The sequence below is a fragment of the Ranitomeya imitator genome, chromosome 7, assembly GCF_032444005.1.
Source record: "Ranitomeya imitator isolate aRanImi1 chromosome 7, aRanImi1.pri, whole genome shotgun sequence".
Lineage (NCBI taxonomy): Eukaryota > Metazoa > Chordata > Amphibia > Anura > Dendrobatidae > Ranitomeya > Ranitomeya imitator.
The window spans coordinates 187,436,278-187,464,202 of NC_091288.1; the positions used below are offsets into that span (position 1 = coordinate 187,436,278).

The 27,925-nt window shown below is 51.2% G+C and overlaps 1 protein-coding gene across 1 annotated transcript; it reads right to left on the reverse strand.

The window, feature by feature from the left end:
- Positions 1 to 141: 141 nt before the first annotated feature.
- On the reverse strand, positions 142 to 27,925 carry BRI3 (brain protein I3). The gene is made up of 3 exons (XM_069734217.1): positions 27,685 to 27,925; positions 8,084 to 8,192; positions 142 to 701 (listed from the first exon to the last, which is right to left on the reverse strand). The coding sequence occupies exons 1-3, from the start codon at positions 27,869 to 27,871 to the stop codon at positions 569 to 571; spliced, it is 429 nt and encodes a 142-aa protein (XP_069590318.1). The 5' UTR covers positions 27,872 to 27,925; the 3' UTR covers positions 142 to 568.

Genomic DNA, 27,925 nt, shown 5'->3' on the forward strand with positions numbered 1-27,925 from the left:
ATATTTCCTTTTTTAACATGAGGGCAAGGCTCCGCTCTTCTCTGGCTTTCTTCACTCCTTGTTAATATTTATCTTGTTATTATATTGTAAATATAAATGGAACCGCAGTGTATGGCAGTACAGATCTGGCGGTACAAAAGGTTTCATAGATTATATATTCATTTTAATGATGACAAACTTTAGAATTATCACAGTGCTGCCTTGTTTTACTATAAAATATTTTCTTTTGTTTCCAAAGACATTTTACAGATTGAAATTTGTCTGACTTTAACATATATACAAATATGTGATGTGAACACAAGCGACGGGGACTTGTCTTCATATGACATGAACACAGGGCAGAGCCGGGATCTTGGTACAGTCTCTGAAGGCACTGGTGTATGGAAGCCGCTCACTTCCACGTGTCTCTATGGCACAGAGCTCCCCTCCCCCACCCTATGCTGAACAGAAGGATATACCGGACCACCACCCACATACAATGATGCTATTCAATTAAAGAAAAGGATTGTGCATTTAGAAGGGATTGAGAAAAGTAGGATATACAAAGTGTTGTCTCGTTTTGATCCTCTTAACCAAATGTGGCTCCGCAGTTGGGACATCTTCGTTGCCTCAAAGCAAAACAGAACAGGATTCCGACTGGGAAGAAAAACACGGCGCAGAAAATCCCCAGGCAGGTGAAGGAGTCCTCCAAAACGCCAACCCTGGGGCAAGGAAACAAAAAAAAAAAAAAAAACACCAAAAACACAATGTTAGGTAATAGAAGATAAAGACAATTCATTACTCACAATGCAAGGTCCACCATGCTTGCTTTGCCAGGAAATGCAGCAGCTACTGGTAAATTTCAAAAATAAAAATAGATGCTCCATACCGTTCATTATTGCCCCATAGATGCTCCATATACAACTGTGCTATATACAATGCTCTGCACCGTTCATTATGGCCCCATAGATGCTCCACATAAAGCTGTGCCATATGGAATGCTCTATACCGTTCATTATGGCCCCATAGAAAGCTGTGCCCCATATATATTGTTCTGCACCGTTGATTATGGCCCCATAGATGCTCCTTATAAAGCTGTGCCCCATATATATTATAATATATAATTATTATTATTATAATTATAATAATATATATGGGGCACAGCTTTATAAGGAGCATCTATGGGGCCATAATCAACGGTGCAGAACAATATATATGGGGCACAGCTTTCTATGGGGCCATAATGAACGGTATAGAGCATTCCATATGGCACAGCTTTATGTGGAGCATCTATGGGGCCATAATGAACGGTGCAGAGCATTGTATATAGCACAGTTGTATATGGAGCATCTATGGGGCAATAATGAACGGTATGGAGCATCTATTTTTATTTTTGAAATTTACCAGTAGCTGCTGCATTTCCTACCCTAGGCTTATACTCGAGTCAATACGTTTTCCCAGTTTTTTGTGGCAAAATTAGGGGGGTCGGCTTATACTCGAGTATATACGATATATATATATATATATATATATATATATATATATATATATATATATATATATATATATATATATATATATATATATATATATATATATATATATATATATAATATATATATATATATATATACTCTGCACCGTTGATTATGGCCCCATAGATGCTCCATATATAATGCTGGTGCTGCAATAAAAAAAAATAAAATCACATACTCACCTCTCTTCTCAGGACGCCGGCACTTTCAATATTTACCTGCTCCTCATGCGGCTCCGTCTCCAGCACTGACGCTCAGCAGAGGGCGCGCACTGACTACGTCACCGCGCCCTCTAACCTGAGCATCACTGCCAGAGGACGCTGGAGACGGAGCCGGAGCGAGGAGCAGGTAAATATCGCTCAGCGCTGCGCTCCCCGTATACTTACCTGCTCCTGGCGCGGTCCCTGCAGTCCCTGGCTTCCCCGGCGCTGCAGCTTCTTCCTGTAATTGAGCGGTCACAGTTACCGATCATTTACAGCAATGAATATGCGGCTCCTCCCCTATGGGAGGTGGAGCCGCCTATTCATTTCTGTAATGAGCGGTACCATGTGACCGTTCAATACAGGAAGCATCTGCAGCGCCGGGGAAGCCAGGGACTGCAGGGACTGCGCTGCAGCAGGTAAGTATAACTACACAGCCCCCGCTCCCCCCTCACCTGCCGACCTCCCGTATATGACTCGAGTATAAGCCGAGAGGGGGACTTTCAGCCCAAAAAAAATATATATATACACATACACACACACACATACACCGTATATATTTTTTGTTATTTACAGTGCCTTGCGAAAGTATTCGGCTCCCTGGAACTTTTCAACCTTTTCATATCATGCTTCAAACAAAGATACCAGATGTAAATTTTGGAAGAATCAACAAGTGGAACACAATTGTGAAGTTGAACAAAATTTATTGGTTATTTTACATTTTTGTGGCAAATGGCAATTCAAAAACTGAAAAGTGGGGCGTGCAATATTATTCAGCCCCTTTAACTCAACTTTGTTGCGCCACCTTTTGCTGCGATTACAAGTCGCTTGGGGTTTGTCTCTATCAGTTTTGTACATCGAGAGACTGAAATTCTTGCTCATTCTTCCTTGGCAAACAGCTTGAGCTCAGTGAGGTTTGATGGAGATCGTTTGTGAACAGCAGTTTTCAGCTCTTTCCACAGAATCTCGATTGGATTGAGGTCTGGACTGTGACTTGGCCATTCTAGCACCTGGATACGTTTATTTCTGAACCATTCCATTGTAGATTTTGCTTTATGTTTGGGATCATTGTCTTGTTGGAAGACAAATCTCCGTCCCAGTCTCAGGTCTTTTGCAGACTCCAACAGGTTTTCTTCAAGAATGGTCCCGTATTTGGCTCCATCCATCAATTTTAGCTATCTTCCCTGTCCCTGCTAAAGAAAAGCAGGCCCACAACATGATGCTGCCACCACCATGTTTGACAGTGGGGATGGTGTGTTTAGGGTGATGAGCTGTGTTGCCTTTACGCCAAACATATCGTTTGGCATTGTTGCCAAAAAGTTCGATTTTGGTTTCATCTGACCAGAACACCTTCTTCCACATGTTTGGTGTGTCTCCCAGGTGGCTTGTTGCAAACTTTAAACTACACTTTTTATGGATATCTTTGAGAAATGGCTTTCTTCTTGCCACTCTTCCATAAAGGCCAGATTTGTGCAGTGTACCACTGATTGTTGTCCTATGGACAGACTGCCCCACCTCAGCTGTAGATCTCTGCAGTTCATCCAGAGTGATCATGGGCCTCTTGGCTGCATCTCTGATCAGTCTTCTCCTTATTTGAGGTGAAAGTTTAGAGGGACGGCCGGGTCTTGGTAGATTTGCAGTGGTACGATACTCCTTCCATTTCAATATGATCGCTTGCACAGTGCTCCTTGGGATTTTTAAAGTTTTGGAAATCATGGAAATCATTTTGTATCCAAATCCGGCTTTAGGCTGTGTGCACACGTTGCGTTTTTTTTGCATTTTTTCCCGATAAACGCTAAAAAACCGCATACAATAAGCATCCCATCATTTAGAATGAATTCCGCACGTTTTGGGCACATGATGCGTTTTTTTCCGCGAAAAAAAACGCATTGCAGCAAAAAACGCAGCATGTTCATTAATTTTCCGTTTTTTTTGCGGATTTCCCACTCCAAAATGCATTGGGAAGTGTCCGGAAAAAAACACGGCAAAAACACATGCGGTTTTCTTGCAGATTTCTTGCAGAAAATGTCCGGAATTCTCAGGAATTTTCTGCAAGAAATCCTGAACGTGTGCACATAGCCTAACTTCTCCACAACAGTATCACAGACCTGCCTGTTGTGTTCCTTGGTCTTCATGATGCTCTCTGTGCTTAAAGGGAACCTGTCAGCTGAATTTGGCGGGACTGGTTTTGGGTCATATGGGCGGAGTTTTGGGGTGTTTGATTCACCCTTTCCTTACCAGCTGGCTGCATGCTGGCCGCAATATTGGACTGAAGTTCATTCTATGTCCTCCATAGTACACGCCTGCGCAAGGCAAGATTGCCTTTCACAGGCAGGTACTACGGAGGACAGAGAATGAACTTCAATCCAATATTTCAGCCAGCATGCAGCCAGCGGGTAAGGAAAGGGTGAATCAAACACCTGAAAACTCCGCTCATATGACCCAAAACTGGTCCCGCCAAATTCAGGTGACAGGTTCCCTTTAAAGCTACTTTCACACTAGCGTCGTATTCGGCCCGTCGCAGTGCGTCGGGCTGACGTACCGACGCATACTGTGGAAGCGCCGCACAACAGGGGCAGCGGATGCATTTTTACAACGCATCCGCTGCCCCATTGTGAGTTGCGGGGAGGAGGGGGCGAAGTTCCGGCCACGCATGCGCGGTCGGAAATGGCGGACACAACGCACCAAAAAATGTTACAACGACGGTTGCGACGTGTGGCAATGCGCTGCTAATACACGCCAATGGAGAAAAAAAAACGCATCCTGCAGATAACTTTGCAGGATGCGTTTTTTTCTGCAAAACTACACATTGCGACGTGCAGTGCACGACGCTAGTGTGAAAGTAGCCTTAAACAGAACCCTGAGACTATCACAGAGCAGGTGCATTTATACGGACACTTGATTACACACAGGTGGATTATATTTATCATCATTAGGCATTTAGGACAACATTGGATCATTCAGAGATCCACAATGAACTTCTGGAGTGAATTTGCTGCACTGAAAGTAAAGGGGACGAATAATATCGCACGCCCCACTTTTCAGTTTTTGGATTGCCACAAAAATTTAAAATAACCAATAAATTTCGTTCAGCTTCACAATTGTGTTCCACTTGTTGATTCTTCACCAAAAATTTACATTTGGTATCTTTATGATTGAAGCATGATATGTGGGAAAAGGTTGAAAAGTTCAAGGGGGCCGAATACTTTTGCAAGGCACTGTATTATATTATTATCATCACTATTAATAATAACAACAAACAAATCTATATAATTGTCTAAGGGTCACTTCCGTCTGTCTGTCCTTCTGTCACGGATATTCACTGGTCGCGGCCTCTGTCATGGAAATCCAAGTCGCTGATTGATTGTTCGTGGCAAAACAGCCACGACCAGCGACGACCCCACAGTCCAGCGGCAACATGGCCGCTCCATACTCCCCCTCCAGTCAGCGTTCACACAGGGTTAATGGCAGAGTTAACCAACCGCGCTATGCAGCGGTGTAACGCACTCTGTTAACGCTGCTATTAACCCTGTGTGACCAACATTTTACTATTGATGCTGCCTATGCGGCATCAATAGTAAAAAGATCTAGTGTTAAAAATAATTTAAAAAAAATAAAAAATCGTTATATACTCACCGTCCGTCGGCCCCTCGGAACCACAACAGGCCTTTCCCGCTCACGACACTCCGGTAACCGGTCCATGCTGCAATCTCGCGAGATGATGGCGTAGCGGTCTCACGAGACCGCAATGCACCCTTGAGACTGGAGCGCGCAAGGAGCGTCGGGAACTGCTTCGCTTGGATCCGGGGGCGCCGGAAGGTGAGTATATAACTATTTTTTAATTTAATTCTTTTTTTTTTTTTTACAGGGATATGATGCCCACATTGCTATATACTACGTGGGCTGGGCAATATACTACATGGCTGGGCAATATACTACGTGGACATGCATATTCTAGAATACCCGATGTGTTAGAATCGGGCCACCATCTAGTCTTTACATAAATGCTAACTTCAAGTTCATCTACCAATTTTTGTGAGTGCACTGACTTTCGACTTACCACCAGGTGGCGCCATGAGCTGGACGAAATTTTCTATTAGGTAGCATTTTGGGGGGATTTTTTTTCTATAATGTTCACTTTGGACCCTCAATAAGATGTGAAATTAATACTTCTACTTGTGTAGATCACAAAACTGACGAAAAAACAAACAAACAAAAAAAAAAAAAAAAAAAACGGGAAAAACAGATGCCCCTGAAGTGACCTCATTCATTGGCAATATGGGTTTGCTGAGACAGAGCAGCGTGTGCATGTCATACACATAACGCAAGCACTCACATGATGGGGGGAAAAAAAAAAGGAACACAATGACTTATTCCTCATGTCTGCTTACAATGCACTTCATCTGCACATCATAAGACCATATTCTGGCTGCATCTATTCAGTGCTGCTGTCTAGTGGGCCCGCTAAATTTACCATGCCCCACCCTCCCCCCCCAAAAAAAAAAATTGCCCCTGATCATATAGCTGATGATATGGCAGACCTGCAATGCTCATACTGGGCTATCATACTGTAACTTATCACTTATCTAATAACTTACAAGGTTGGGAATCACTTTAGCGTGTTCCTCATACTTGGTGGGAGTGCCTCCGCTCCTGAGGCTAGGGAAGGGGAGCGCTCCCGGCCCAAACTGTGCATTCTCCCCTGAACTTCACTCCTTCATTTCTATAGCGGCAAAGTCGCACTAAAACTGGCTTGGATCAGGCACTAAAAGCGAGACCCAACCAGCTCCTACAAGCTCTAAAGAAAAGAGCTTGTAAACACGGCGCGAGTTCAGCGACTGCTGCTAGACGGTCCACAGAGGTGGCCGGGCAGAAAAGGATTTTTTAATAACAGGTAAATTGCAAAGTTACTGCTTTTCACAAGCACTCTGCTTATTCGGACCATTAATGAATATGTAAAAAAACAAAAAATTTAAATTATGCAACTTTATCTCAACTATATAGTCCATGCATTCTCCCAGAAATGTGAGGAATCAGACGTCTGCACTGCCGGCGCCCGTATTATACGTTTTTTATTTGTACAGCGAGTACTTGAAGCTGAGCACTTGGAGGGCGACTCTTCAGGAACCATTGACAAACCGCTGGTAGCCATGTGCCAGTGATCACACAGACGGATGGGAGACTTAGTAACTGCTGACCAAACAGGGATTACATAATCCTCCAACATATGACTGCACTGAGATTAGGAGAAGGACACGGAAGTCGATAAACAACTGAAAGTGCAGGATACTTATGGCATTAAATTAGTTTATTAGGGCAAGTTCATGTGAAAGACCGAGCTGCAAAATCTGCAAGTGTAAGGCCGTAATTCACTCCCAACAGCGTCCGACGGGAAAAAGGTGGCATATAAAATATTAAATATGATCTTTTACTCTTTTTATTGGGAAACCCAAATATGGATAAAACAAATAAGTTAAAGTGAACTTGTCGTTAGGATATTAGACTCCTGGTCCTCATTAAAGCCATATCTTGATTGTAAAAGTTTATTTTGACATCTTCGAGAAATCCAGCATTGATGGTGCAAGTGCAGGGGGCATACACTATACCTCCATACATATCTCCTGCCTCCCTCGGCCTCTGACGGACAGGTCACTTCACGCTCAGTTTCCTGCCCCCACTGCTGGAGATTTCGCGCAGGCGGCATAATTGCCTTAAGAAAGGGGTGGGGGCACATGCGCAAATCTATAATCCGACTCTTGCCACGTCATTAGGAGCTTACGGACCCTTCTGAGGAGATGGATCTCAGGTAGTGGAGGCCGGATACTGAGAAAAGAGTGACCTGTCCGTCAGAGAGACCGGAGGCGTGGGAGGAAAAAGGAGGCAGGAGAGCTGGAAGTGCAGCGTCTGCCAACCCCCACCCCCCCTGCACTTGCAACTAAAATTTCTATGCTGGATTTCTCCAAGATGTCAAAATAAAAATCTACAACTCGAGGTTTGGATTTAACAATGAATAAAGGCTCTTTACTCATATGCCATTAGATAGGGGTTTAATATCCTGATGACATTTCGGTAAGTGATGGCGCACTGCTGGGATATGCCGTCACTTAATGGCTGCTTGGAGTCCAACATTGGGGGCTATCACAGATCCCAAGATTGAAGGCCACCTTGCCGGGAGCCGGTCTGTGCAGGGGAAAAACTGGGAAGGAGACAGTTTTTCGGTGCACAATTGCACTTTCAGCCATCTGACTGCTGGGAGCATCTCAGTACAGAGAAAAATCTGCCAAACGGATGAAACCATCAGTATAAAAGAACTTGCTGTGGACAACAGCGCCAGCATTTGTGTATATCACCAGATGTCCGGTAACTTACCTGCATGCTGGACACCCTCCGACTACGACCACAGAGGTCATTGCTACCGCTGGCTGCTGTTGGATAACGTACGGGCTGGGGTAGGCAACATGCGACGTTCCCATATATCCTGAAAATAAAGACAGTATATCGTCAGGTCACTAGCTTTAATGTCCTACACAATCCTGGAGAAGAATGCAAGTATTTTTTCCTACGGGTGTAAGCTCGCTCTCCACGGGGGGCGGCCGTGATGAGTGGGGGCTTAACCAAGTAACTACACTTTTATAGGATACCCAACCCCTGTCTGCAACACAGATTTTTTCAGTTCTTCACGTGTGGGAATTATCAGCACGATTCGTAAGCATAAACCTCTTCTCCTCGCATCCTATCTCCAAGAAAGAGCTATTAGTAGCCATTTCCATGTATTTGCCAGTGACAGAGTGAGGAAGTTAAATATTAACATTACAAACATTTAGCAATCAACGTGTTACACCAATAGATTATGGCGGAGGCGACAGAACCTGGATACATGACCGCAGGTAGCATCAGTCTCTCAGACCTGTAAGTGGAGAGTCAAGATGGCATCCAAACATCAGTCCCAGATGTGCCACATGGTGGGCAGACGTTCCCACAAAACCTCCCACCGTTCAGATGGCTGAAAACGGTCTCCCGATTCTACCAAAAATCAACCAAACCCGGAGAGAGTCTAAAGCAATGGACAATTAGATCACAGACGTAAGCACTGGCCAGCAGGTCTCGCGGGGAGGTCACCAGACACTTCACATGTTTGCTTCCTCAAAAGAAAGACAGGTTTGCGTTTCTATACGCCCACATAGGTCAAACATGTAGATTTTGCATCCAGATTTTCCAGGAAAGAAAAAAAAAAAAAAAAAAGGTATACCAGCGGTATCTAAATGTTCTTGTCACTGGTCCTAGAAGACCAAAAGCAAATCCCATAGTAAAAAGGTTTCTTGCCAAGTCTTAAAGGGGGTTTTCTCCACAAACAAAAGTTCATTTTAATCAATACATCTTGGAAGAATAACAATTTCCACAATTGGATGTGTATAAATAAAATGTTCCTGTGCTGAGATCTAATATATAAAGCTGAATGTGTGTATGTGTGTGTGTGTGTGTGTGTGTGTGTGTGTCCGGGATTGGCATCTGCACCGTCGCAGCTACAGCCACAAAATTTTGCACAGTCACACGTCTGGACCCCGAGAGCGTCATAGGCTATGTTGTGAGGCGAAATTTTAACCCCGCACGTTCCAATTCACCAAACAATTTTGCCCCTATCTACAGAATGGGGAAAAAAGTGAAAGTAAAAGTGTTGGAGGCGTCGCAGCTACAGCCACAAAATTTTGCACAGTCACACGTCCGGACCCTGAGAGCGTCATAGGCTATGTTGTGAGGTGAAATTTTAACCCCGTGCTTTCCAATTCACCAAACAATTTTGCCCCTATCTACATAATGGGAAAAAATGAAAGGAAAAGTGTTGGAGGCAAAATAACAGCTGCCAGATGTGAACAAGGGGGACGTAAAGAGTGAGAGCGATGGCGCCAAAGAGTATATACCATACAGTTGCTAAGGTGGGGCCCCGACATGGGATACTCACCACACACGGGGATATGAACACACACACAAAATGTGCCACACACTACCACGTGCTTGAACACATATCACCCTCAGCACACAATTCACCACACATTCTCCAACCTCGCCACATAAAAGTCGAAACACAAAAGTCGCCGCTCAAAACTTGCCACGCGCAGAACTCGCCACATGCAAAAACTAGGCTCTTGCAAAACTCGCCACAAGTGCAAAACTCACCTCATGGAAAACTCGCCACACGCAAAACTTGCACACGCGGAAAAATTGCCACATGCACAAAAGTTGCAACACATGCAAAATTTGCCTCACACAAAACTTGCACATACTCAAAAGGCACCACACAAAACTCGCCACGCGCAAAACTCGCTGTACACAAGTTGCTACACTAACCTGTTGCATGCAACTCGACAGACAAAAAGTTGCTACACGCATGTTGCCACACAAAACTCATCTCACAAAAGTCGCTACATGCATGTCGCCACACGCAACTCAACACACACAACTTGACAAACGAAACTCGCCCTAAAACACACACAAGTCTGGTCTTATCCTTCAAAAATAAAAATCTGATTAATAAGCAGACAAACTACAACAAATGTACCATATAGGAAATACGGCAGCTGTCAGTCACATGACCTGTCTATTATGTGTATGTGTGAGCTAATATATACTGCCAGGGGGAGGGCTTCCTGCTGGCTGGGGACTTATCAGGCTGCCAATTTAGCTTACAAATACTGAGGTAAAAATACTGAGCAAATAACGTGTGAACGAGGTCTAATACAGAAGGAGATGACACACAGGTATATACTATATACAGGGGAGATGACACACAGCTATATACTATATACAGGAGAGATGACACACAGCTATATACTATATACAGGAGAGATGACACACAGGTATATACTATATAGAGGAGGAGATGACATACAGGTACATATATATATACTGGAGGAGATGACATACAGGTATATACTATTTACAGGAGGAGATGACACACAGGTATATACTATATACAGGAGCAGATGACCTACAGGTATATACTATATACAGGAGGAGATGACATACAGGTATATGCTATATATAGAAGATGACATGCAGGTATATACTATATACAGGGGAGATGACACACAGATATATACTATATACAGGGGAGATGACACAGCTATATACTATATACAGGGGAGATGACATACAGGTATATACTATATACAGGAGATGACATACAAGTGTATACTATATACAGGAGGAGATGACACAGATATATACTATATACAGGAGGAGATGACACACGTATATACTATATACAGGAGGAGATGACACACAGGTATATACTATATACAGGAGGAGATGACATACAGGTATATACTATATACAGGAGGAGATGACATACAGGTATATACTATATACAGGAGGAGATGACATACAAGTATATACTATATATAGAAGGAGACGACATTCAGGTATATACTATATATAGGGGAGATAACACACAGCAGGTATATAATATATACAGGGGAGATGACATACAGGTATATACTATACACAGGAGATGACATACAGATGTATACTATATATAAGGGAGATGACAAACATGTATATACTGAGGTGATGAGGTGAAAATGAGAGGTGTGAGGTGAAAATGTGTGAGTGCAAAATGAGAGGAGTGAGGAAAAATAATGGAGTGATCAGAAAATGACAGATGTAAGGTTGAAATGACAAGTGTTAGGGGGGAATGAGAGGAGTGAGTGAGAAAATGAGAGATGTGAGGGAGAAAATGAGAGATGTGAGGGGGAAAATGAAAGATGTGATTGGGAAAATGAGAGGCGTGATGGGAAAATAAGAGAAGTGAGGTGCTATAACTAACCACAGATATTTACTATGCCCAGGCAACGCCGGGCTCTTCAGCTAGTAATCTTATAAATGCACCCCTGCTGTGTACTGTGTAATGGCTGTGTCTGACCGTACAGGAAGATGGCCTGGTCATACCACATCTCCTGGGCAGGGGGGGAAAGTATACAGGTGGACAGCAGGGGATTGAAAATGAGTCTATTTGTATACTTTCCCCCCTGCCCAGGAGATGTGGTATGACCAGATCATCTTTACGGTCAGACACGGTCATGACACAGTACACAGCAGGGCGCATTTATAAGATTATCTCAGCACATGAACATTTTATTTATACACATCCAATTGTGGAAATTATTATTCCAAGATCCATTGATTAAAATGAACTTTTGTTGGTGGGGAAAAAAAACCTTTAAAGACACCCCCCACAAATATACGTACATATGTAAACCCCATAATATATTTTACACATATGCATGCATATGGGGTTTATATATGTGTATACTTGCATATTTTTCTTCTTCAAGACTTGGTGAGAAAGCAACAAATATACAGACAAAATCACATTTTTTAAATAGTGTGTGTATGAATAATATGTTATACAGACTCAAAAGGGCGATTGTCTACATATCCGTAGGACATGCTAGAAATATCTAATAGATTTGGGCCCCACACCCATCTCCGTAACAAGGGTCCCAGATCCCCACCCTTCCTGGTGAGGCGGCCAACGCAACTCGGAAAATAATAAATAGATTTGTTTTTGCTGTGCGACTACACAAAATATACGAGCGCACTTGTGAATTGCAAATTCTATCCTACGGGGAAAGTACGGGTCGAGAGGATTGAAGCATAACCAGTAGACACTCCCCATAGACACTGGACTTGGCACAATGGGCATGGGTTTTCAGTAGGAAGGGGGCGTAGGTTCTTTAAAAGCTCTGAACAATTACAAGAGAAGTTTGGGATACCCTGGAAAACTGCAATTTAGATTTTAGGCATCTAACACTAAAAATAAACTATCTCCTATAATAATTAGCGAACACTCAGTCATTGACCCCATTGTCTTCTAGGACTCTAGTAGAAGGCTAATTTCATGTAGCTATGAACAACTATTGTTAATTGAGAGAGTGATAAATACAATGGAGCGCAAGTCGAACTGGGAAGCCGAGCTGGGAGATATTTCTTTGGAACAATGGAGATCCTTGAACTAATCCTAAAGGTACCGTCACACTAGACGATATCGCTAGCGATCCGTGACGTTGCAGCGTCCTCGCTAGCGATATCGTCCAGTGTGACAGGCAGCAGCGATCAGGCCCCTGCTGTGCTGTCGCTGGTCGGGGAAGAAAGTCCAGAACTTTATTTGGTCGCTGGACTCCCCGCAGACATCGCTGAATCGGCGTGTGTGACACCGATTCAGCGATGTCTTCACTGGTAACCAGGGTAAACATCGGGTAACTAAGCGCAGGGCCGCGCTTAGTAACCCGATGTTTACCCTGGTTACCAGCGTAAAAAAACAAACAGTACATACTTACATTCAGCTGTCTGTCCCTTGCCGTCTGGTTCCTGCACTGACTGCTGGCCGTAAAGTGAAAGCACAGCACAGCGGTGAGTCACACAGCGGTGACTCACTGCTGTGGATGTGCTCTGCTTTCACTTTACGGCCAGCAGTCAGTGCAGGAACCAGACGGCAAGGGACAGACAGCTGAATGTAAGTATGTACTGTTTGTTTTTTTTACGCTGGTAACCAGGGTAAACATCGGGTTACTAAGCGCGGCCCTGCGCTTAGTAACCCGATGTTTACCCTGGTTACCGGGGACCTCGGGATCGTTGGTCGCTGGAGAGCTGTCTGTGTGACAGCTCTCCAGCGACCAAACAGCGACGCTGCAGCGATCCGGATCGTTGTCGGTATCGCTGCAGCGTCGCTAAGTGTGACGGTACCTTAAGGGTTGTCTTCCTGTGAATCTCAAAGACTACCACAACTATGTCATTGTCTGGACAGAACCCCAAGCTTCCTCTTGAAAATAGTTTTCACACGTACTGGAGATACTGACACATGTAGACCCATTAATTTGGGTCTCTGCACATGTCATTGTGTTTCCATGGACCCTGTGTCCTTGGGCAAAATATGCTGACATTTCCGTTTTTTTTTTTTTTTTTAAAAAAGTGAATGAGCTGCTGCGAGCTCAGCATCAGTGACCTCATCAAGGTTACTGCCTGTCACGGAGGCTGCGTTCCCAGCCGGCCTAAACTGCGGTGACCTCAGCACCGTGAGAAAAAGTCACTGAGTTCACCGCAGATCCGCGCTTGCAGCAGCTCATTTATCAGTGGTTCTCAGCCTGGACGGTCGCATCTTTGCACCATCCAGGTTGAAAACTTAATCTTCGGACATGGATTACAGTGTAGGACACAACGTCGTTTTGCCTGGCTGGTTATCAAAAATACAGGGAAACCCAAGCCGATATTTTATTTATTTATAGAGCAGGCTGATGAATACTCCCATCAGCCGCCGCCTGCTCTTATTGTTATTAGCGGCAGCAGGTGTAGGCTGATTGGAGTAATAGTAGGTGTTATCAGTTGAATATAACTCATCATTCTCTCCTGCTTTCGCTGACAGAGCAAGGGAGAATGATGAGAGCCGTCTTCAGCACCTGGGGAACAGCGCTTACTATACCGCTGCTTCCCAGGCTCCGGTATGTGTTGTACTGATGCGGCACACGGTTGCTACATGTGTGCTTCAAGTATTACACACACAACACATATCTCCGGTCCTGGAAATATCAGGATGTGTGAAACTGGCCAGATAGAGCGATCCTTTCTATTCCCTGTCCTCTTACACTTGGGCCTTGAATGAAAGAGAAAAGAAGGAAGGAATAATCGAAATTATAACCCTTCAACAGAACAGTCAATGAAAATCAACTCTCGGTTAGGTGGATAGATATTGTTTCTACCAATTCATGTTGCTTTTGATTAATTGACCTCTATAGATACACAAATGCCATGATTGACTTCCTTGAACTAATCTGCAAATATGTCAATATCTCACGATATTGTTTCCTCTTCCTGTTTGAAAAAAGGGAAACTACTGTATATGCAAAGTGTTTAATAAAAAAGGATCTGATTCCAGACAATGGGCATAAGTCACTGCCGGACACCGCTAGTGGCAGCCCCTTTTAAGCGACTACCAGCCATAAGAAGTGCAGGGGGATACTGGTGTAGTATGAACAATTCTGATTATTTAAGTGGTTAAGGCAAGCGATCCCAGCGGCACAATACCAAAGACTTGTGGATGTGCAGTCCTATCCCGGACATTCACATATGTTAGCGCAGAGTGACTGGAGATCAGTGACAAGAACACTTTATCACTAGCCGTCCTCTAGTATGAGCATGTGATAGCCAAAGGTCATATGACTTAGGAGATAATGCTCCTAATCTAGGAGCTCAAGTGAAAGGTTGTAAAGACATCGTTCAGAATTTGTAACTAGTAATGACGTCTCACAAGATTAGGGAGCAGTCAGACAGCCCTATAAATTGGACCTAAATCGGAACGCCGTGCTCGGACTGGCCGGCGGTTCTACCTACCAGAGCGTGACAGCTTCATGCATTTCTATGTAGCTATCATTCGGTTAAGGAGAGCTGCCAGCCACTCCGCGCACAGCTTTACGATCTTGGTCCGATTTATACAGGAGTCTGATTTGGCCTTTAGTGCGAGAATAACTCAAAACAGGGGGGGTATATTATTAAATCAAGGAGAGGGTCTCGGCATTTGCCACGATCAATGGCCTCAGTTTTGGGCATCTGTGGGCATCCCAGCTACTGGATCTAATATAAATTTCCAACCATGTTGCCCAGACCAGTGTACAAGTATGTCTATAGGTGTCATATATGGCGGAAACCGTGGGATGAATGCCCCTTTAGTAGTACACAACATCTCTTCTCATTTTTCAGACCCGCGTGGCAAGTCATGGCACCTCTGCCCCATATAAGTTCATGGCAGATTTCCTTCAAGGACATGGTCTCCTGCGACACCAGATAAGTGGAGCCGTGTGTAAAGGGGGCTGGCTGGCACATATCAGTATTTAAGCCAGTCCACTTCTCGATGGCCTCTTCACAAGGAGACAAGGATGAGCGGGGACCTGGGTTGGAGCGACTACCAGGCTGATAGAACCACAACAGAAAATATATAACTTACTAATTACAGTGGATTTTGCCATATTTCCTTCCTCGAAATAAACATTTCATTCATCCTGCTATCGATATTAAGAAGGATTTTTTATATTAGCCGCTTGACCCCTTTCATGCCAACGAGAAGTACCTAACCTCTCATCCCCTACACAAGTGGTGTGCCCTCACAGAATGTCTGCTGAGGAAGCCAAGGAGTTTACTATGAGGGTAGGAGTGACCAGACCCCCCAAAAAGCTTAATACTTGTCTATGGCGGAGAGAGGTCTTTCCCTCCCTGGAGGTCTTGGCTCTGGATAAAGCTTCAAAAATTCTACGAAAAACGAGAACATCCCCAAATCCATCCCAGATAGATTAGCGAAATTAGGATTATTTAGTCTAGAAAAAAGACGACTGAGGGGCGATCTAATAACCATGTATAAGTATATAAGGGGACAATACAAATATCTCGCTGAGGATCTGTTTATACCAAGGAAGGTGACGGGCACAAGGGGGCATTCTTTGCGTCTGGAGGAGAGAAGGTTTTTCCACCAACATAGAAGAGGATTCTTTACTGTTAGGGCAGTGAGAATCTGGAATTGCTTGCCTGAGGAGGTGGTGATGGCGAACTCAGTCGAGGGGTTCAAGAGAGGCCTGGATGTCTTCCTGGAGCAGAACAATATTGTATCATACAATTATTAGGTTCTGTAGAAGGACGTAGATCTGGGGATTTATTATGATGGAATATAGGCTGAACTGGATGGACAAATGTCTTTTTTCGGCCTTACTAACTATGTTACTATCCACAGATATAGTTTACATTCTGAATAGTTTAAGGAAGGACAAAGCCAACTTTTCATAATTAGGACTATTGTAAATTATACAAAAAGGAGAAGTCCAGTGGCCCAACTTGACTATAACTCAATTAAAGGGAACCTAACAACAGACACCGGCCACGTACTTTGAAACAAGTATTGAAAAGCCGCCCGGGAATTGTGCACGATGGATGACTAGTCCAAAACAGGTCCCATGCGGCTTCTTCTATAGACTGCTATGTCGACCCACATGTCTGTGCATAAGAGGAGACTTGTCAGCCATGGGAAGGCGGCGAGAAGCCACTAGGGGCCTGCTTTGGATTAGTCATCCGAGATGCATTGTCTCCAACGGGCTGATGCCTCAACCTTAGTAAAACATACGGCTGCAATAACGCAGCCAGTATCCGATTCATGCTGCCCGTGGTTCAGACGGCATAAACCTACTGTCAGAAGCAAGGAACGATGGTCTAAGACAGCAGTTGGCCAAGCATATAAGACCATTAATGGAGTGAGATGAGACCCCACCTTGCTAGCTGCTTATCTCCGACAGGGAGAAAGGATCAGACATGCTAAAATCCAACATGCCCAGTCCTCCTTTCCCTATACATCTGTTTTGGTGGGGATTCTAGTGACCCTATATACACAATATTTATGACCAATATCGACAAATTTGGCACGTTCAGCTCACTTTTACCTTTCGTGATTGGTCAGTCTGCTGCCGAATAGTCTCTTTTATGTTTGGAGGAAGCTGAAAACAAAGCTATAAATGCTTCGCTGGTCCCTTCTAGAGCGGACATCTTTGTTTTACCTCCCAATATTTGTCATCAGGAAACTTTTGGGCCACCCGACTGGTATCTTACTGAAAGTGTATGGTCAGCTTTAGGCTAGACTTCCAAAACCATACAGTAGCTGTAGTTTTGGGTCGATGTTTCCAACACAATTTATGGTGGACCATGGATCTTCAAGAGCTGAACGAACCGCATTAGAGGCGTATATGTGACTTTTTGTTTGGGTCAGGAGACCCACGGTCAGACCAGAAAACATGGCTGCTTACATGGCAGTGTAAATCATTAAGACAAAAAAAAAAAGTTTTGCCACCTTCTATCAGTCAGTGAAAAAAGGATGGCATCCGAGTGCGGTCGGATAATTGTCACAGACCCATAGACTTTCATTGCTGAGTTTGATCCGTCACGTCTGTGTGATTTAGCATGGAAGACAGGGCCCAAGAACAGTCCCATAGAAAAGCATAACTACAAGTACTATCTATGAAAAAAAAAAAAAAAAAAAAAAAAAACGGATAGCTCACTGATGTGTGAACGAGTCCTTAGACACAAATTCTCCATTATGATGAACTATTGCGCCGAAAAGGGCCCATTATACTGCTCTAGTAGAGGGGCTTCTGTCCTGTCCATGTTCTCAAATCTCTGCACTTATAAGCACCAACATGTCTGCACTAATAGACAATGTCTAATATATAGTAAGGTCTATTCACTGTGACAATCTGTGCGACGTGACAGCAGACTGAGCACCCACACGGCGGCACGTCTGCTCTCTGCCGGCTGTGATCCATCAGCACCTACTGATAATAGACCAACCACACTTTCCTCCAATTGGTATCATTCCTTCTACCATTCCAGCATTCACAAATTTACCCTCACATACATCTTCACACCAGAACACACCTCGCACAACCCTCAATCAGCCCACCTGCCCTTCAGGTAACATTATTAGCGCAAAATTACTGTTCTACCCATTTGTTGTTTTCACACTGACAGCAGTATGAAAACAAGATGATAGATATTTTAGAATTAATAATAAGGAAAAAACAAAACCCCCAATTCCACATCTGTGTAATATATATATATATATAGACATAGGAGACCCCCAAATGTGGACAATTTTATATATTAGTGCTATGTATTATACTACATGGATATATAGTAAAGATAGAAAAAGAAATTATATATTAGGTAATGGATGATACACAGGGGAGGGATAGATACATGATATATGGGACACGCGGTACATACGCAGGGGAGGGAGGGAGGGACACGCGGTACATACGCAGGGGAGGGACACGCGGTACATACGCAGGGGAGGGACACGCGGTACATACGCAGGGGAGGGACACGCGGTACATACGCAGGGGAGGGACACGCGGTACATACGCAGGGGAGGGACACGCGGTACATACGCAGGGGAGGGACACGCGGTACATACGCAGGGGAGGGACACGCGGTACATACGCAGGGGAGGGACACGCGGTACATACGCAGGGGAGGGACACGCGGTACATACGCAGGGGAGGGACACGCGGTACATACGCAGGGGAGGGACACGCGGTACATACGCAGGGGAGGGACACGCGGTACATACGCAGGGGAGGGACACGCGGTACATACGCAGGGGAGGGACACGCGGTACATACGCAGGGGAGGGACACGCGGTACATACGCAGGGGAGGGACACGCGGTACATACGCAGGGGAGGGACACGCGGTACATACGCAGGGGAGGGACACGCGGTACATACGCAGGGGAGGGACACGCGGTACATACGCAGGGGAGGGACACGCGGTACATACGCAGGGGAGGGAGGGACACGCGGTACATACGCAGGGGAGGGAGGGACACGCGGTACATACGCAGGGGAGGGAGGGACACGCGGTACATACGCAGGGGAGGGAGGGACACGCGGTACATACGCAGGGGAGGGAGGGACACGCGGTACATACGCAGGGGAGGGAGGGACACGCGGTACATACGCAGGGGAGGGAGGGACACGCGGTACATACGCAGGGGAGGGAGGGACACGCGGTACATACGCAGGGGAGGGAGGGACACGCGGTACATACGCAGGGGAGGGAGGGACACGCGGTACATACGCAGGGGAGGGAGGGACACGCGGTACATACGCAGGGGAGGGAGGGACACGCGGTACATACGCAGGGGAGGGAGGGACACGCGGTACATAGGCAGGGGAGGGAGGGACACGCGGTACATAGGCAGGGGAGGGAGGGACACGCGGTACATAGGCAGGGGAGGGAGGGACACGCGGTACATAGGCAGGGGAGGGAGGGACACGCGGTACATAGGCAGGGGTGGGAGGGACACGCGGTACATAGGCAGGGGTGGGAGGGACACGCGGTACATAGGCAGGGGTGGGAGGGACACGCGGTACATAGGCAGGGGTGGGAGGGACACGCGGTACATAGGCAGGGGTGGGAGGGACACGCGGTACATAGGCAGGGGTGGGAGGGACACGCGGTACATAGGCAGGGGTGGGAGGGACACGCGGTACATAGGCAGGGGTGGGAGGGACACGCGGTACATAGGCAGGGGTGGGAGGGACACGCGGTACATAGGCAGGGGAGGGACACGCGGTACATAGGCAGGGGAGGGACACGCGGTACATAGGCAGGGGAGGGACACGCGGTACATACGCAGGGGAGGGACACGCGGTACATACGCAGGGGAGGGACACGCGGTACATACGCAGGGGAGGGACACGCGGTACATACGCAGGGGAGGGACACGCGGTACATACGCAGGGGAGGGACACGCGGTACATACGCAGGGGAGGGACACGCGGTACATACGCAGGGGAGGGACACGCGGTACATACGCAGGGGAGGGACACGCGGTACATACGCAGGGGAGGGACACGCGGTACATACGCAGGGGAGGGACACGCGGTACATACGCAGGGGAGGGACACGCGGTACATACGCAGGGGAGGGACACGCGGTACATACGCAGGGGAGGGACACGCGGTACATACGCAGGGGAGGGACACGCGGTACATACGCAGGGGAGGGACACGCGGTACATACGCAGGGGAGGGACACGCGGTACATACGCAGGGGAGGGACACGCGGTACATACGCAGGGGAGGGACACGCGGTACATACGCAGGGGAGGGACACGCGGTACATACGCAGGGGAGGGACACGCGGTACATACGCAGGGGAGGGACACGCGGTACATACGCAGGGGAGGGACACGCGGTACATACGCAGGGGAGGGACACGCGGTACATACGCAGGGGAGGGACACGCGGTACATACGCAGGGGAGGGACACGCGGTACATACGCAGGGGAGGGACACGCGGTACATACGCAGGGGAGGGACACGCGGTACATACGCAGGGGAGGGACACGCGGTACATACGCAGGGGAGGGACACGCGGTACATACGCAGGGGAGGGACACGCGGTACATACGCAGGGGAGGGACACGCGGTACATACGCAGGGGAGGGACACGCGGTACATACGCAGGGGAGGGACACGCGGTACATACGCAGGGGAGGGACACGCGGTACATACGCAGGGGAGGGACACGCGGTACATACGCAGGGGAGGGACACGCGGTACATACGCAGGGGAGGGAGGGACACGCGGTACATACGCAGGGGAGGGAGGGACACGCGGTACATACGCAGGGGGAGGGACACGCGGTACATACGCAGGGGAGGGAGGGACACGCGGTACATACGCAGGGGAGGGAGGGACACGCGGTACATAGGCAGGGGAGGGAGGGACACGCGGTACATAGGCAGGGGAGGGAGGGACACGCGGTACATAGGCAGGGGAGGGAGGGACACGCGGTACATAGGCAGGGGTGGGAGGGACACGCGGTACATAGGCAGGGGTGGGAGGGACACGCGGTACATAGGCAGGGGTGGGAGGGACACGCGGTACATAGGCAGGGGTGGGAGGGACACGCGGTACATAGGCAGGGGTGGGAGGGACACGCGGTACATAGGCAGGGGTGGGAGGGACACGCGGTACATACGCAGGGGTGGGAGGGACACGCGGTACATACGCAGGGGTGGGAGGGACACGCGGTACATACGCAGGGGTGGGAGGGACACGCGGTACATACGCAGGGGTGGGAGGGACACGCGGTACATACGCAGGGGTGGGAGGGACACGCGGTACATACGCAGGGGTGGGAGGGACACGCGGTACATACGCAGGGGTGGGACACGCGGTACATACGCAGGGGAGGGACACGCGGTACATACGCAGGGGAGGGACACGCGGTACATACGCAGGGGAGGGACACGCGGTACATACGCAGGGGAGGGACACGCGGTACATACGCAGGGGAGGGACACGCGGTACATACGCAGGGGAGGGACACGCGGTACATACGCAGGGGAGGGACACGCGGTACATACGCAGGGGAGGGACACGCGGTACATACGCAGGGGAGGGACACGCGGTACATACGCAGGGGAGGGACACGCGGTACATACGCAGGGGAGGGACACGCGGTACATACGCAGGGGAGGGACACGCGGTACATACGCAGGGGAGGGACACGCGGTACATACGCAGGGGAGGGACACGCGGTACATACGCAGGGGAGGGACACGCGGTACATACGCAGGGGAGGGACACGCGGTACATACGCAGGGGAGGGACACGCGGTACATACGCAGGGGAGGGACACGCGGTACATACGCAGGGGAGGGACACGCGGTACATACGCAGGGGAGGGACACGCGGTACATACGCAGGGGAGGGACACGCGGTACATACGCAGGGGAGGGACACGCGGTACATACGCAGGGGAGGGACACGCGGTACATACGCAGGGGAGGGACACGCGGTACATACGCAGGGGAGGGACACGCGGTACATACGCAGGGGAGGGACACGCGGTACATACGCAGGGGAGGGACACGCGGTACATACGCAGGGGAGGGACACGCGGTACATACGCAGGGGAGGGACACGCGGTACATACGCAGGGGAGGGACACGCGGTACATACGCAGGGGAGGGACACGCGGTACATACGCAGGGGAGGGACACGCGGTACATACGCAGGGGAGGGACACGCGGTACATACGCAGGGGAGGGACACGCGGTACATACGCAGGGGAGGGACACGCGGTACATACGCAGGGGAGGGACACGCGGTACATACGCAGGGGAGGGACACGCGGTACATACGCAGGGGAGGGACACGCGGTACATACGCAGGGGAGGGACACGCGGTACATACGCAGGGGAGGGACACGCGGTACATACGCAGGGGAGGGACACGCGGTACATACGCAGGGGAGGGACACGCGGTACATACGCAGGGGAGGGACACGCGGTACATACGCAGGGGAGGGACACGCGGTACATACGCAGGGGAGGGACACGCGGTACATACGCAGGGGAGGGACACGCGGTACATACGCAGGGGAGGGACACGCGGTACATACGCAGGGGAGGGACACGCGGTACATACGCAGGGGAGGGACACGCGGTACATACGCAGGGGAGGGACACGCGGTACATACGCAGGGGAGGGACACGCGGTACATACGCAGGGGAGGGACACGCGGTACATACGCAGGGGAGGGACACGCGGTACATACGCAGGGGAGGGACACGCGGTACATACGCAGGGGAGGGACACGCGGTACATACGCAGGGGAGGGACACGCGGTACATACGCAGGGGAGGGACACGCGGTACATACGCAGGGGAGGGACACGCGGTACATACGCAGGGGAGGGACACGCGGTACATACGCAGGGGAGGGACACGCGGTACATACGCAGGGGAGGGACACGCGGTACATACGCAGGGGAGGGACACGCGGTACATACGCAGGGGAGGGACACGCGGTACATACGCAGGGGAGGGACACGCGGTACATACGCAGGGGAGGGACACGCGGTACATACGCAGGGGAGGGACACGCGGTACATACGCAGGGGAGGGACACGCGGTACATACGCAGGGGAGGGACACGCGGTACATACGCAGGGGAGGGACACGCGGTACATACGCAGGGGAGGGACACGCGGTACATACGCAGGGGAGGGACACGCGGTACATACGCAGGGGAGGGACACGCGGTACATACGCAGGGGAGGGACACGCGGTACATACGCAGGGGAGGGACACGCGGTACATACGCAGGGGAGGGACACGCGGTACATACGCAGGGGAGGGACACGCGGTACATACGCAGGGGAGGGACACGCGGTACATACGCAGGGGAGGGACACGCGGTACATACGCAGGGGAGGGACACGCGGTACATACGCAGGGGAGGGACACGCGGTACATACGCAGGGGAGGGACACGCGGTACATACGCAGGGGAGGGACACGCGGTACATACGCAGGGGAGGGACACGCGGTACATACGCAGGGGAGGGACACGCGGTACATACGCAGGGGAGGGACACGCGGTACATACGCAGGGGAGGGACACGCGGTACATACGCAGGGGAGGGACACGCGGTACATACGCAGGGGAGGGACACGCGGTACATACGCAGGGGAGGGACACGCGGTACATACGCAGGGGAGGGACACGCGGTACATACGCAGGGGAGGGACACGCGGTACATACGCAGGGGAGGGACACGCGGTACATACGCAGGGGAGGGACACGCGGTACATACGCAGGGGAGGGACACGCGGTACATACGCAGGGGAGGGACACGCGGTACATACGCAGGGGAGGGACACGCGGTACATACGCAGGGGAGGGACACGCGGTACATACGCAGGGGAGGGACACGCGGTACATACGCAGGGGAGGGACACGCGGTACATACGCAGGGGAGGGACACGCGGTACATACGCAGGGGAGGGACACGCGGTACATACGCAGGGGAGGGACACGCGGTACATACGCAGGGGAGGGACACGCGGTACATACGCAGGGGAGGGACACGCGGTACATACGCAGGGGAGGGACACGCGGTACATACGCAGGGGAGGGACACGCGGTACATACGCAGGGGAGGGACACGCGGTACATACGCAGGGGAGGGACACGCGGTACATACGCAGGGGAGGGACACGCGGTACATACGCAGGGGAGGGACACGCGGTACATACGCAGGGGAGGGACACGCGGTACATACGCAGGGGAGGGACACGCGGTACATACGCAGGGGAGGGACACGCGGTACATACGCAGGGGAGGGACACGCGGTACATACGCAGGGGAGGGACACGCGGTACATACGCAGGGGAGGGACACGCGGTACATACGCAGGGGAGGGACACGCGGTACATACGCAGGGGAGGGACACGCGGTACATACGCAGGGGAGGGACACGCGGTACATACGCAGGGGAGGGACACGCGGTACATACGCAGGGGAGGGACACGCGGTACATACGCAGGGGAGGGACACGCGGTACATACGCAGGGGAGGGACACGCGGTACATACGCAGGGGAGGGACACGCGGTACATACGCAGGGGAGGGACACGCGGTACATACGCAGGGGAGGGACACGCGGTACATACGCAGGGGAGGGACACGCGGTACATACGCAGGGGAGGGACACGCGGTACATACGCAGGGGAGGGACACGCGGTACATACGCAGGGGAGGGACACGCGGTACATACGCAGGGGAGGGACACGCGGTACATACGCAGGGGAGGGACACGCGGTACATACGCAGGGGAGGGACACGCGGTACATACGCAGGGGAGGGACACGCGGTACATACGCAGGGGAGGGACACGCGGTACATACGCAGGGGAGGGACACGCGGTACATACGCAGGGGAGGGACACGCGGTACATACGCAGGGGAGGGACACGCGGTACATACGCAGGGGAGGGACACGCGGTACATACGCAGGGGAGGGACACGCGGTACATACGCAGGGGAGGGACACGCGGTACATACGCAGGGGAGGGACACGCGGTACATACGCAGGGGAGGGACACGCGGTACATACGCAGGGGAGGGACACGCGGTACATACGCAGGGGAGGGACACGCGGTACATACGCAGGGGAGGGACACGCGGTACATACGCAGGGGAGGGACACGCGGTACATACGCAGGGGAGGGACACGCGGTACATACGCAGGGGAGGGACACGCGGTACATACGCAGGGGAGGGACACGCGGTACATACGCAGGGGAGGGACACGCGGTACATACGCAGGGGAGGGACACGCGGTACATACGCAGGGGAGGGACACGCGGTACATACGCAGGGGAGGGACACGCGGTACATACGCAGGGGAGGGACACGCGGTACATACGCAGGGGAGGGACACGCGGTACATACGCAGGGGAGGGACACGCGGTACATACGCAGGGGAGGGACACGCGGTACATACGCAGGGGAGGGACACGCGGTACATACGCAGGGGAGGGAGGGACGGACACGCGGTACATACGCAGGGGAGGGAGGGACGGACACGCGGTACATACGCAGGGGAGGGACGGACACGCGGTACATACGCAGGGGAGGGAGGGACGGACACGCGGTACATACGCAGGGGAGGGAGGGACGGACACGCGGTACATACGCAGGGGAGGGAGGGACGGACACGCGGTACATACGCAGGGGAGGGAGGGACGGACACGCGGTACATACGCAGGGGAGGGAGGGACAGACACGCGGTACATACGCAGGGGAGGGACGGACACGCGGTACATACGCAGGGGAGGGAGGGACGGACACGCGGTACATACGCAGGGGAGGGAGGGACGGACACGCGGTACATACGCAGGGGAGGGAGGGACGGACACGCGGTACATACGCAGGGGAGGGAGGGACGGACACGCGGTACATACGCAGGGGAGGGAGGGACGGACACGCGGTACATACGCAGGGGAGGGAGGGACGGACACGCGGTACATACGCAGGGGAGGGAGGGACGGACACGCGGTACATACGCAGGGGAGGGAGGGACGGACACGCGGTACATACGCAGGGGAGGGAGGGACGGACACGCGGTACATACGCAGGGGAGGGAGGGACGGACACGCGGTACATACGCAGGGGAGGGAGGGACGGACACGCGGTACATACGCAGGGGAGGGACGGACACGCGGTACATACGCAGGGGAGGGAGGGACGGACACGCGGTACATACGCAGGGGAGGGAGGGACGGACACGCGGTACATACGCAGGGGAGGGAGGGACGGACACGCGGTACATACGCAGGGGAGGGAGGGACGGACACGCGGTACATACGCAGGGGAGGGAGGGACGGACACGCGGTACATACGCAGGGGAGGGAGGGACGGACACGCGGTACATACGCAGGGGAGGGAGGGACGGACACGCGGTACATACGCAGGGGAGGGAGGGACGGACACGCGGTACATACGCAGGGGAGGGAGGGACGGACACGCGGTACATACGCAGGGGAGGGAGGGACGGACACGCGGTACATACGCAGGGGAGGGAGGGACGGACACGCGGTACATACGCAGGGGAGGGAGGGACGGACACGCGGTACATACGCAGGGGAGGGAGGGACGGACACGCGGTACATACGCAGGGGAGGGAGGGACGGACACGCGGTACATACGCAGGGGAGGGAGGGACGGACACGCGGTACATACGCAGGGGAGGGAGGGACGGACACGCGGTACATACGCAGGGGAGGGAGGGACGGACACTCGGTACATACGCAGGGGAGGGAGGGACGGACACGCGGTACATACGCAGGGGAGGGAGGGACGGACACGCGGTACATACGCAGGGGAGGAAGGGACGGACACGCGGTACATACGCAGGGGAGGGAGGGACGGACACGCGGTACATACGCAGGGGAGGGAGGGACGGACACGCGGTACATACGCAGGGGAGGGAGGGACGGACACGCGGTACATACGCAGGGGTGGGAGGGACACGCGGTACATACGCAGGGGAGGGAGGGACACGCGGTACATACACAAGGGACACGCGGTACATACGCAGGGGAGGGAGGGACACGCGGTACATACACAGGGGAGGGAGGGACACGCGGTACATACACAGGGGAGGGAGGGACACGCGGTACATACACAGGGGAGGGAGGGACACGCGGTACATACGCAGGGGAGGGAGGGACACGCGGTACATACGCAGGGGAGGGAGGGACACGCGGTACATACGCAGGGGAGGGAGGGACACGCGGTACATACGCAGGGGAGGGAGGGACACGCGGTACATACGCAGGGGAGGGAGGGACACGCGGTACATACACAGGGGAGGGAGGGACACGCGGTACATACACAGGGGAGGGAGGGACACGCGGTACATACGCAGGGGAGGGAGGGACACGCGGTGGATGGATACATTAGACACATGATAGGTAACAGGGAGGACACATAAATACTGACAGGTGACAGCCATCTCCATAGTTACAGGCTGTGTAGATAGGAGCACACTGTACAGAGTGTATATAGACAGGTCCCGGATACCCACCGCTGCCCGTGGCCGTGGGGTAGCTGTAGGGGTATGGCGGCGGCGGCGGGTGGCCGCTCTGGGCTGCGCTCTGCGGGGCTCCCGGGATGGAGCCGTAGTTCTGCTGCTGCTGTCCGTACTCGCAGCCCCCGGTGACGGCCGGGCTGTACGCCGGGGGTCGGTCCTGCAGGAGCGGCTTGCTATCCATGCTGTGCTCCGTGCTGTACTGTGAGCGCGGCCAGTCACAAGACTCGGGTCATGT

Excerpts from the sequence above, each read along its gene's own strand:
- BRI3 (XM_069734217.1), bottom strand. The coding sequence starts at position 27,871 with ATGGATAGCAAGCCGCTCCTGCAGGACCGACCCCCGGCGTACAGCCCG. Across the intron at positions 8,193-27,684 it reads CCCCACGGCCACGGGCAGCG|GATATATGGGAACGTCGCAT; the intron begins GTGGGTATCCGG and ends CTTTATTTTCAG. Across the intron at positions 702-8,083 it reads GGAGGGTGTCCAGCATGCAG|GGTTGGCGTTTTGGAGGACT; the intron begins GTAAGTTACCGG and ends TCCTTGCCCCAG.